The sequence below is a fragment of the Scyliorhinus canicula genome, chromosome 10 (genome assembly GCF_902713615.1).
Source record: "Scyliorhinus canicula chromosome 10, sScyCan1.1, whole genome shotgun sequence".
Lineage (NCBI taxonomy): Eukaryota > Metazoa > Chordata > Chondrichthyes > Carcharhiniformes > Scyliorhinidae > Scyliorhinus > Scyliorhinus canicula.
Window position 1 is genome coordinate 139,422,295 of NC_052155.1, and position 13,037 is coordinate 139,435,331.

At 43.8% G+C, this 13,037-nt stretch overlaps 1 protein-coding gene across 4 annotated transcripts in view; it reads right to left on the reverse strand.

Moving 5' to 3' along the window:
- Positions 1-1,170: 1,170 nt before the first annotated feature.
- The window catches only part of enpp2 (ectonucleotide pyrophosphatase/phosphodiesterase 2), a 171,509-nt gene continuing 159,642 nt past the window's right edge, over positions 1,171-13,037 (reverse strand). For all 4 annotated transcript variants that reach the window (XM_038809792.1, XM_038809790.1, XM_038809789.1 and 1 more), the window contains 2 exons: positions 2,606-2,759; positions 1,171-1,811 (listed from right to left, as the gene is read on the reverse strand). In XM_038809792.1, coding sequence (XP_038665720.1) covers positions 1,641-1,811; positions 2,606-2,759 — 325 coding nt within the window. In that variant the 3' untranslated portion in view covers positions 1,171-1,640. The remainder of the gene's footprint in view (positions 1,812-2,605; positions 2,760-13,037) is intronic.

A 13,037-nucleotide genomic window follows, 5' to 3' on the forward strand; every position in this document is an offset into this window, starting at 1 on the left:
TCTCCCTGCTTATAAAGGCTAGCACACCATATGCCTTCTTAACAGCCCTATTAACCTGGGTGGCAACTTTCAGGGATTTATGTACCTGGATGCTGAGATCTCTCTGTTCATCTACACTACCAAGAATCTTGCCATTAGCCCAGTACTCTGCATTCCTGTTACTCCTTCCAAAGTAAACCACCTCACACTTTTCCGCATTAAACTCCATCTGCCACCTCTCAGCCCAGCTCTGCAGCTTATCTATGTCCCTCTGTATCCTATAACATCCTTCAGCACTATCCACAACTCCACTGACCTTCGTGTCATCTGCAAATTTACTAACCCATCCTTCTACACCCTCTTCCAGGTCATTTATAAAAATGACAAACAGCAGTGGCCCCAAAACAGATCCTTGCGGTACACCACTAGTAACTGAACTCCAGGATGAACATTTGCCATCAACCACCACCCTCTGTCTTCTTTCAACTAGCCAATTACTGATCCAAACCGCTAAATCACCTTCAATCCCATACTTCCTTATTTTCTGCAATAGCCTACCGTGGGGAACCTTATCAAACGCCTTACTGAAATCCATATACACCAATCAACAGCTTTACCCTGATCCACCTGTTTGGTCACCTTCTCAAAAAACTCAATAAGGTTTGTGAGACATGACCTACCCTTCACAAAACCGTGTTGACCTACCCTTCACAAAACCGTACCTTTTTGTCCTATCTCATCCTGTACTAATTCTGTGACTGACCAGTGAACTAATGGTTGAGATGGACCTGGACTACCCATACTGAAATGATGTAGTATTTTTAATGTGGAATAATTCTTAAACCTCAAAAAGAAAACTCAAGATGTACTACTGTCATGCCAAACGCTCAGTTTAAGGCCCACATTTAAAAAGAAAAATTGCATCGATCGCAGCTTATTCAAAACATATTTATACACACAAAATTCAAATAAAAAACAAATAATGAAGGAAAAATCAGATTCCCCCTCCCCAAAGGTGAAAGCAGCCGCTACACTATTCTCATTTGCTTCATCCATTTGGACCTCCCAGGCCTCAGGCATCATTTCAGCGGAGAGTGTCTCAAATTTGCATCAAAGTGTAAGTGTAATTTGCCATTTAATATAACATTTTACTTTAACAGGCAAATTATCTAATTTCAAATTGAAGCACAATTTTTGCAATTTGATTGAGGGTTTATTATATTTGTGAATTGATTTGCAAATAAAGCATAAATGTAAGTCTGCCTCGTCTCAGCAACAGTCAAGTATAAATGTAGCTTTACATATCTTATTTTTTTAATATGCAGGACAGAAATTACATAAGAAACAGTGCACTGAATAATCTTCGACTTCTAACAATGCGAGTTTCAATCGTGTACGTCCCAATCCCAATCTCAGGCAAGAACAAAAGCTGGAGTAGTACAACCAGTTTAAACAGAAATATCACTTAATCAGCTAAATAGTGACAAAGGACGGGGAGAAAGACACATACTTGTTATTAGGCGTGCCATATTAGATGCAAAGCTTTAACAGCCTTAAAAATATTCTATGGTTTGAATTAATAAATACAAAAAAAAAGTATTAAAAAAATATACACCTGTAAGTAAAAGATGTACTGCAAGAACAACAAATAGACCAGAGGTTTAGATTTCACTTTCAAATGTCTGTAAGAATGTCTTTAAAGAAAGAATTTCAGGATAAGCTCTGCTGGTCTTGCGGTAGAAATCCAAACCAGTCAGGTGTTCGATGTCGCGCACACGTGCCGTGTGTAACTTCATGAGATCTTCAACCCATTTTGATTCATCATCATTACTCTGAAATATGCAAAACATGAGATTATTTTCTATTTGTCTCCGAGCTAAATGTATTTTTTTTCTATGAATATATGATGCTGGTCGGGTGGCACGGTGGTTAGCACTGCTGCCTCACAGTGCCAGGGACCCGGGTTCAATTCCAGCCTTGGGTGACTGTGCGGAGTCTGCACGTTCTCCCCATGTCTACCTGGGTTCCCTTCGGGTGCTCCGGTTTCCTCCCACAGTCCAAAGATGTGCCGGTTAGGTGAATTGGCCATGATAAATTACCCTTAGTGTCCAGTGATGCGCAGATTAGGTTACATGGTTACGGGTATAAGGCGGAGTGGATCAGTGCAGACTCGATGGGCTGAATGGCCTCCTTCTGCACTGTAGGGATTCTATGATTCATAGTATTACTAGTTAAGTTGGAAAGGGCAGTAATTGATACAATGAGCATTTTGAGCTCGACAGCCACCCTGCACCTTTGTTATATGTGTACATTTATTTCAAATCAATCTGCTTTGTATTTATAGTTAGATCGAAGAGGGTTATTGTGTTCAGCAGCTAAGTATACCCATGCAAAATGTGTTAAAAGGTGTAACAAAATACCATAGATGTTAATGTATAAGTCAACCGAGGAATGTTCCAAAAGGGAGTGTAAAATGTGAATCACTGGTGTGGATGTCGTCATTTTGAAATGGTACAATAAAACATACCAGTAATTCATTGTAAATTAACGTGGCATAGTTTACTGAATGAATTAATTTGTTTTTAAATTTACAGTATTGTACATTATCCTTGTTTCCTACACTTACGTTACAACTTTCATCATTGTCGGGTCTGTGTGGGAGAATGAATGATGATGCGGTCAGTTGTCCATCACATTTGTCCACAGGCTGAGTGCTATCCAGGCAACTGGTAATAATACTGTAGTAATGAGTTGGGACTGGGATCGACCCATCAACTTGCCTAGAAGAGAAATCAAATTCAAATGTTTTTCCATCACCTTTAGGAGAGTTAAACCCAGCAATCCACAATAATGATGCATTTTCGACTGCTGCTTCTGAAGGCCTGTACTAATTGCAGGAAAACCCACCCATATATTTTTATTGGATAGCGAGTTAACACAGCTAAGTTTTTGGCTCTTGTGATGTAATTATCTTCATAACTTAATACTTTATCATTCTGATGGATCTGTGTTGCATTTCTCCAGGACTAAAATAGCTTTGCTGACAACTGGTGTACAAAACTGAATGCAGTTTTGTAGTCTGACCCAAGACTAGATACAACTGAAGCATCACCTCCTCATTTTACATTCCATCTTGTTCAAAGGCCCATATTTAATTCAGCTTTTTGCTTACCTTTTGTACCGGTGCACCAACTTTTCTAGATTTGCGTACCTAGACACTTCAATCCCTTTTGTACCTGCATACAGAATTTCTGCGATTCATGAACAAAGGCACCCAGATTCTTCTGCTCAGACTCATTTTGAATTTGCTTTCCATTTAGATAATAATTTGCCTGACTACTTTTTCGGCCAAAATGAATAACCTCACACTTATCCACACTGTAGCACAGTGATTAGCACTGTTGCTTCACAGCTCCAGGGTCTCGGGTTCGATTCCCGGCTTGGGTCACTGTGTGGAGTCTACACATTCTCCCCATGTCTGTGTGGGTCTCCTCCGGGTGCTCCAGTTTCCTCCCACAAGTCCTGAAAGAAGTGCTTGTTAGGTGAATTGGACATTCTGAATTCTCCCTCAGTGTACCTGAACAGGCGCCGGAGTGTGACGGCTAGGGGATTTTCACAGTAACTTCATTTCAGTGTAATGTAAGTCTACTTGCGACAACAACAAAGATTATTATTATTATTAAACTCCATCTGCCAAATTTTGGTCCAATCTCCTCGCCCATCTATATCCGTCTGTAAAATCTGTATCTCCTTTTCACTGCCTGCTTTCCAACCTATTTTAGTGTCATCCGCAGATTTTGCTATGTTACTCTCTGTCCCTGCTTGCAGATCATTTATATAGATTGTAAACAGTTGAGGTCCAGAAACTGAACACTGCGGCACCCCACGAGTTACAGTTCGCCAGGCACAGAAAGGTCCATTTAGTCTGACCCTCTGCTTTCTGTCATCAGCCAATCCTCAATCCAATCTAGTATTCTACAACCTAACCCCCTGCGATCTCACCTTCTGGATCAATCTCTTTGCAGCACCTTGTCAAATGCCTTCTGGAAGTCTAGATATACCACATCCACAGGTTCCCCATTATCCACTTTGCTGGTTACGTCCTCAAGGAACTCAAGCAAGTTTGTCAAGCATGACTTACCCTTCATAAAACCGTGCTGACATTGGTGGATTCAGCTTTGTCTTCCCAAATGTTCAGTCATCTCCTCCTTAATGATTGATTCCAGAAACATTCCCACCACAGAGGTCAGCTAACCGGTCTATAGTTTTTCTACTTTTTGCCTCTCTCCCTTTTTGAACAGGTGAGTTACATTAGCGTGTTTCCAATCCACTGGGGTATTTCCAGAATGAAACATCATAACCAACGCATCCACTATACCTGCTGCCACCTTCTTTAATACCTTATTGCAGGCCATCAGGTCCTGGAGACTTATCTGCCTTTAGTCCCATTAGTTTATTCAATACCTTCACACTAGTTCCCCTGCATTAACTGCAGTTCTTGAACATTTTTCATTACCCGCTACCGTGAGGACTGAGGCAAAATATTTTTTCAGTGCCTCCGCCATCTCTGCGTTCTCCCTTATTACCTCACCAGTATCATCCTATAAAGGGCCAACATTTACTTTAGCTATTCTCTTCCTCTTTATATACTTATAGAAGCTCTCGGTATCAGTGTTTATGTTTTCTGGTAGTTTCCTTTCGCAGTTCATCTTAGCTTTTTGATTCTATTTTTAGTAACTTTTTGCTGACCCCTAATGTTTTCCCAATCCTTCAGCTTACCACTAGCTTTTGGAGTATGGTATGCCCAACTTTTTGCCTTTATGTCCTCCTTGACTTTTTGCTAAAACTCTCGTTTGGTACTCTTGTCCTCTCCCGCTCAATGTGAATTTGAATTCTAGAATGCTGTGATCACTCCTTCCAAGAGGATCCTTAACGACAAGACTACTTATCAACCTTTCTTCGTTACATAATACTAAATCTAAAATGGCCTGCTCCCATAACATATTGCTCTAAGAAACAATTGCTCATGCACTCTATGAAATCTCCCTCGAGGCTTCTCTTGCCAACGTATTTAATCCAGTCAATATGCATTTTAAAATGATTACCATTGTGCCCTTCTCACAAGCCCTCATTCTGGCTTGGTTTCTACTATGCCCCACTTTGGATGTTTTGCTTCGGGACCTGAAAATTACTCCTACCAAGGAGTTTCTCCCCTTGTTTTTTATTTCCACCCAAATCGATTCAACATCTTACCTTACTGTCAATATCATTTCTTAATACAGCCTTCATGCCACCTTTAACCAACAAAGCAACTCCACTTCCTGTTCCATCGTGTCTATCCTTTCGGAATACTGAATAGCCTTAGACATTTAACTCCCGGTCCTCCTGCAGCCATGTTTCAGTGATCCCCACCAAATCATACCTATTTGTCTCTATTTGTGCCATCAGCTCATTGACCATATTCTGAATACTGCGTGCATTTAGGTGCAAGGTTTTAAAATATGTCCTACTGACTTGTCTTTCCCTTGCAGGATTTTCTTGTGCACTACGCATTTCACACATTCTGACCTCCTTCATTAATCTTTGACAACACTCAGCTTCACCCCCAACGCTTACTCCCCAAGCCATCTTACATTTCAATTTTTTATGTTTTCGTACCCCTCCGTCGTCATTAGATTGGCCCTGCCTGTTCATCCTATTAATCTCTATCTTCTCCTCACATGCCAACCCACTGCTCTGGTTCCCATTAACCATTATACGTCTTGTAGTTTTACCCCCCCCCCCCCCCCCCATTTGCTAGTTTAGTTAGTGTGCCTGCAAACCTGTATGTACAACTCTTCAGTTTTTCATCCAAATCTTTTACATTTATGGGGTGAGAAGTTGTGACACCCTGGGGAACACATTTATCAAATCCTGCCAATCAGAGATTGAATCCTTTAGTCCTTCCTTTGTCTCTTACCTCCCAACCAATTATCGACTATTAGGTTATCTGCAATTCCATTCATTCTCATGTGAGCTATTAATCTCTTGTGAAGAATTTCATCAACAGACACCTGGAAGTTCGTACAGACCACATCCATAGACACTGGTCTATCCATCATCTTCATTACTCCTCGAAATTACGACTCAACTAAACTAGTCAATTAGAAATATGGGCATTTTCTTCTTTTCTGGTGCAGATATTCTAAACATTGCTTTGGTGTGGTGGGGATGGGAGGGTGGGGGGGGGGGTTGGCAAGGGATGTGGTAAAACTATAAACATTTACATACTAAAAGAAGTGTGCTAGAACCTTTCTAGAGCAATTCAAAATCCTACTGTCTCACTAATTTCCCGTAAGTCTCTGTGCTCCACTACCCATTTTTCTCAAATTTCCCTGTAAGGCAGCATTGTGGCACAGTGGTTAGCACTGTTACCTCACAGCACCAAGGTCCCAGGTTCGATCCCGTCCCTGGGTTGCTGTCCATGAGGAGTTTACACATTCTTCCCGTGTTTGCGTGGGTTTCGCCTCCCACAACCCACAGATGTGCAGGGTAGGTGGATTGGCTACACTAAATTGCCCTTAATTGGAAAAAATGAATAGGATACTCTAAATTTTAAAAAAGATTGGTGTAAAAGATGCGATGCTCTTCTTCAACCACTTTCTATGTATTCCGCACTCCAGTGAAACTCCACGTAAAGACATTTCTTCTAATTCTCTCCACACTCTAATAAGTAACAATTTTAAATCGATACGGCTCCTCAACCAAAGGTAATGGCGTCAAGTGGTCTAAGGTGGCTCTCCAGAGGGGCAGCATGGAGGTGCAGTGGTTTGCACTGTGCTGAATTTGGGTGCATTTGAGTGCTATAGTGAGAATTTGGTGACTGAGGGAGTGCTGAATTTGGGTGCATTTGAGTGCAATAGTGAGAATTTGGTAACTGAGGGAGTGCTGAATTTGGGTGCATTTGAGTGCTATAGTGAGAGTTTGGTGACTGAGGGAGTTAGGTGAGGAGGGAGTAAGGTGCTCCTTTCATTTCATTCCCCACATTTCCTCAAAGAGTGAGTAGGGAGCCTGGAGTTTACAGAGACTAATTTGAGAATAGCAAATGTTGTCCCCTTGTTCAAGAAGGGGAGTAGAGACAACCCTGGTAATTATAGACCTGTGAGCCTTACTTCGGTTGTGGGTAAAATCTTGGAAAAGGTTATAAGAGATAGGGTTTATAATCATCTTGGAGAACAAGTTGATTAGCGATAGTCAACACGGTCTTGTGAAGGGTAGGTCATGCCTCACAAACCTTATTGAGTTTTTTGAGAAGGTGGCCAAACAGGTGGATGAAGGTAAAGCGGTTGATGTGGTGTATATGGATTTCAGTAAGGCATTTGATAAGGTTCCCCATGGTAGGCTATTGCAGACAATAAGGAAGTACGGGATTGAAGGTGATTTAGCGGTTTGGATCAGTAATTGGCTAGCTGAAAGAAGACAAAGGGTGGTGGTCGATGGCAAATGTTCATCCTGGAGTTCAGTTACTAGTGGTGTACCGCAAGGATCTGTTTTGGGGCCACTGCTGTTTGTCATTTTTATAAATGACCTGGAAGAGGGTGTAAAAGGATGGGTTAGTAAATTTGCAGATGACACGAAGGTGGATGGAGTTGTGGATAGTGCTGAAGGATGTTATAGGTTACAGAGGGGCATAGATAAGCTGCAGAGCTGGGCGAAGAGGTGGCAGATGGAGTTTAATGCAGGAAAGTGTGAGATGGTTCACTTTGGAAGGAATAACAGGAATGCAGAGTACTGGGCTAATGGCAAGATTCTTGGCAGTGTAGATGAACAGTGAGATCTCGGCATCCAGGTACATAAATCCCTGAAATTTGCCACCCAGGTTAATAGGGCTGTTAAGAAGGCATCTGAAGAATATGTTCAGTTTCACAGAATCCCCCCTTTATCAGTAGGGGGATTGAGTTTCGGAGCCACGAGGTCATGCTGCAGCTGTACAAAACTCTGGTGCGGCCGCACCTGGAGTACTGCGTGCAGTTCTGGTCACCACATTATAGGAAGGATGTGGAAGCTTTGGAAAGGGTTCAGAGGAGATTTACTAGAATGTTGCTTGGTATGGAGGGAAGGTCTTACGAGGAAAGGCTCAGGGACTTGAGGTTGTTTTCGTTAGAGAGGAGAAGGCTGAGAGGTGACTTAATAGAGACATATAAGATGGTCAGAGGGTTAGATAGGGTGGACAGTGAGAGTCTTTTTCCTCGGATGGTGATGACCAACACGAGGGGACATAGCTTTAAATTAAGGTGTGGTAGATATAGGACAGATGTCAGAGGCAGTTTCTTTACTCAGAGAGTAGTAGGGGTGTGGAACGCCCTGCCTGCAACAGTAGTAGACTCGCCAACTTTAAGGGCATTTAAGTGGTCACTGAATAGACATATGGATGAAAATGAAATAGTGTAGGTCAGATAGGCTTCAGATGGTTTCACAGGTCGGCGCAACATCGAGGGCCGAAGGGCCCGTACTGCGCTGTAATGTTCTATGTTCTTCTATGTTCTATGACTGCAGCTGACTGGGAGCAGAGTCAGAGGGCGGAGTTCCAGTTGGTCCACAGTGCAGCTATATTCTGTAAGGTAAGAGGGGATGGAGGCCAGGGCAGTTGCGTGCTCCTCCTGTAGGATGTGGGTGGTGAGGGATACCACCGGTGTCCCTGCTGACCACCTGCATGAAGTGCACCTAACTCCAGCTCCTCAGAGATGGTGTTAGGGAACTGGAGCTAGAGCTGGATGAACTTTGGATTATCCGGGAGGCAGCGAGGGTAATAGAGAAGAGTTACAGGGAGGTAGCCACACCCAAGGTACAGGACAAGAGTCAGGGTTACAGTCAGGGGAAAGAAAGCGAACGGGCAGACAATGCAGGGATCCCTCGTGGCCGTTCCCCTTCAAAACAAGTATACCGTTTTGGATGCTGTTGGGGGGGTTGACCTACCGGGGGAAGGCCCTAGCGGCCAAGTCTCTCTGGCACTGAGTCTGGCTCTGGGGCTCAGAAGGGAAGGGGGAGAGAATAGAAAAGCAATAGTGATAGGAGACTCAATAGTTAGGGGAATAGATAGGAGATTCTGTGGTCGCGAGCGAGACTCCCGAAAGGTATGTTGCCTCCCGGGTGCCAGGGCCAGGGATGTCTTGGATCATGTTTTCAGGCACCTTAAGGGGAAGGGTGAGCAGCCAGAAGTCGTGGTCCACATCGGTACCAACGACATAGGTAGGAAAAGGGATATGGATGTAATAAACGAGTTTAGAGAGTTAGGCTGGAAGTTAAAGGCCAGGACAGACAGAGTTGCCATGTATGGTGTGTTGCCGGTGACACGTGCTAGCGAGGCTAGGAATAGGGAGAGAGTGCAGTTGAACACGTGGCTGCAGGAATGGTGTAGAAGGGAGGGCTTCAAGTATTTGGATAATTGGAGTGCATTCTGGGGAAGGTGGGGCCTGCACAAGCGGGAGGGGTTTCATCCGAACCAGAGGGGCACCAATATCCTGGAGGGAGGTTTTCTAGTAGCCTTCGGGAGAGTTTAAACTAATTTGACAGGGGAATGGGAACCGGATTTGTAGTCCAGCAATGAAGTTAGCCAATGTTCAGGACATCAAACCGTATCATGAGGCAGTGGGGAAGGTAACACTGACAAAGGAGAGTACTTGTAAGCACGGAGGTGGGTTGAAGTGTGTATACTTCAACGCAAGATGCATCAGGAATAAGGTGGGTGAACTTAAGGCCTGGATCGGTACTTGGGACTACGATGTGGTGGCCATCACGGACACTTGGATAGAAGAGGAAATGGTTGTTGGAGGTCCCTGGTTATAGATGTTTCAATAAGATTAGGGAGGGTGGTAAAAGAGGTGGGGGGTGGCATTGTTAATTAGAGATAGTATAACAGCTGCAGAAAGGCAGGATCAGGTTCGAGGGGGATCTGCCTACTGAGGTAATATGGGTTGAAGTCAGAAATAGGAAAGGAGCAGTCACCTTGTTGGGAGTTTTATGTAGGCCCCCCAATAGCAACAGAGATGTGGAGGAACAGATTGGGAAACAGATTTTGGAAAGGTGCAGAAGTCTCAGGGTAGTAGTCATGGGTGACTTCAACTTCCCAAATATTGAGTGGAAACTCTTTAGATCAAATAGATTGGATAGGGTGGTGTTTGTGCAGTGTGACCAGGAAGCTTTTCTAACACAGTATGTAGATTGTCCGACCAGAGGGGAGGCCATATTGGATTTGGTACTTGGTAATGAACCAGGGCAAGTGATAGATTTGTTAGTGGGGGAGCATTTTGGAGATAGTGACCACAATTCTGTGACTTTCACTTTAGTAATGGAGAGGGATAGATGCGTGCAACAGGGCAAGGTTTACAATTGGGGGAAGGGTAAATATGATGCTGTCAGACAAGAACTGAAGCACATAAGTTGGGAACATAGGCTGTCAGGGAAGGATTCAATTGAAATGTGGAACTTGTTCAAGGAACAGATACTACGTGTCCTTGATATGTATGTCCCTGTCAGGCAGGGAAGAGATGGTCGAGTGAGGGAACCATGGTTGACAAGAGAGGTTGTAAGTCTTGTTAAGAGGAAGAAGGAGACTTATGTAAGGCTGAGGAAACAAGGTTCAGACCAGGCGCTGGAGGGATACAAGATAGCCAGGAGGGAACTGAAGAAAGGGATTAGGAGAGCTAAGAGAGGGCATGAAAAATCTTTGGCGTGTAGGATCAAGGAAAACCCCAAGGCCTTTTACACATGTGAGAAATATGAGAATGACTAGAGCGAGGGTAGGTCCAATCGAGGACAGTAGCGGGAGATTGTGTATTGAGTCTGAAGAGATAGGAGAGGTCTTGAATGAGAACTTTTCTTCAGTATTTACAAACGAGAGGGGCTATATTGTTGGAGAGGACAGTGTGAAACAGACTGATAAGCTCGAGGAGATACTTGTTAGGAAGGAAGATATGTTGAGCATTTTGAAAAACTTGAGGATAGATAAGTCCCCCGGGCCTGACGGGATATATCCAAGGATTCGATGGGAAGCAAAAGGTGAAATTGCAGAGCCGTTGGCAATGATCTTTTCGTCCTCACTGTCAACAGGTGTGGTACCAGGGGATTAAAGAGTGGCAAAGGTCGGCCCCTGTTTTAAAAAAGGGAATAGGGATAACCCTGTGAATTACAGGCCAGTTAATCTTACTTCGGTGGTTGGCAAAGTAATGGAAAGGGTACTGAGGGATAGGATTTCTGAGCATCTAGAAAGACACTGCTTGATTTGGGATAGTCAGCATGGATTTGTGAGGGGTAGGTCTTGCCTCACAAGTCTTATTGAATTCTTTGAGGAGGTGACCAAGCACGTGGATGAAGGTAAAGCAGTGGATGTAGTGTACATGGATTTTAGAAAGGCATTTGATAAGGTTCCCTATGGTAGGATTATGCAGAAAGTAAGGAGGCATGGGATGTGGGAAATTTGGCCAGTTGGATAATGAACTGGCTAACCGACAGAAGACAGAGAGTGGTGGTGGATGGCAAATATTCAGCTTGGAGCCCAGTTACCAGTGGCGTACCAGAGGGATCAGTTCTGGGTCCTCTGCTGTTTGTGATTTTCATTAACGACTTGGATGAGGGAGTTTAGATTTAGAACAGTACAGCACAGAACAGGCCCTTCGGCCCTCGATGTTGTGCCGAGCAATGATCACCCCACTCAAACTCACGTATCCACCCTATACCCGTAACCCAACAACTCCCCCTTAAGTTGAAGGGTGGGTCAGTAAATTTGCAGATGATACGAAGATTGGTGGAGTTGTGGATAGTGAGGAGGGCTGTTGTCGGCTGCAGAGAGACATAGATAGGATGCAGAGCTGGGCTGAGAAGTGGCAGATGGAGTTTAACCCTGAAAAGTGTGAGGTTGTCCATTTTGGAAGGACATATATGAATTCGGAATACATGGTTAACAGTAGGGTTCTTGGCTCTGTAGAGGAGCAGAGATCTTGGGGTCTATGTTCAGAAATCTTTGAAGGTTGCCACTCAAGTGGATAGATCTGTGAAGAAGGCCTATGGTGTGCTAGCGTTAATTAGCAGAAGGATTGAATTTAAGAGCCGTGAGGTGATGATGCAGCTGTACAAAACCTTGGTAAGGCCACATTTGGATTATTGTGTGCAGTTCTGGTCGCCTCATTTTAGGAAGGATGTGGAAGCTTTAAAAAAGGTGCAAAGGAGATTTACCAGGATGTTGCCTGGAATGGAGAGTAGGTCTTACGAGGAAAGGTTGAGGGTGCTAGGCATTTTCTCATTAGAACGGAGAAGGATGAGGGGCGACTTGATAGAGGTTTATAAGATGATCAGGGGAATAGATAGAGTAGACAGTCAGAGACTTTTTCCCCGGGTGGAACAAACCATTACAAGGGGACATAAATTTAAGGTGAATGGTGGAAGATATAGGGGGGATGTCAGAGGTAGGTTCTTTACCCAGAGAGTAGTGGGTGCATGGAATGCTCTGCCTGTGGAAGTAGTTGAGTCAGAAACATTAGGGACCTTCAAGCGGCTATTGGATAGGTACATGGATTACGGTAGAATGATGGGGTGTGGATTAATTTGTTCTAGAATAAAAGTTCGGCACAACATCGTGGACCAAAGGGCCTGTTCTGTGCTGTATTTTTCTATGTTCTATGTTCACTGCTGCCTCACAGCGCTGAGGACCTGGGTTCAATCCTGGCCCCGGGTCACTGTCGGTGCAGAGTTTGCACATTCTCGCCGTGTCTGCGGATCTTACCCCACAACCCAGAAGGATATGTAGGATAGGTGAATTGGCCAAACCAAATTGCCCACTCCAAATTGCCCTTTAATTGGAAAAAAAATGAATTGGGTACTCTCAATTTATATTTCAAAAAAGATGTCGACAGCAATGAGTTTGCAGCAGCTGCAGTATAGCCCCAGTCCAGTGCCGCATCGCATTTCAAAGATCTTTAAGGTATGGTTTAGTTCTCTGTTTTTTTTTTAAACCTTGAGTGTAATGTTTTTAGTACTGGTAGAAAGCAATTTCTCACTGAGCATGTACAGAGCTCCACTGTTAG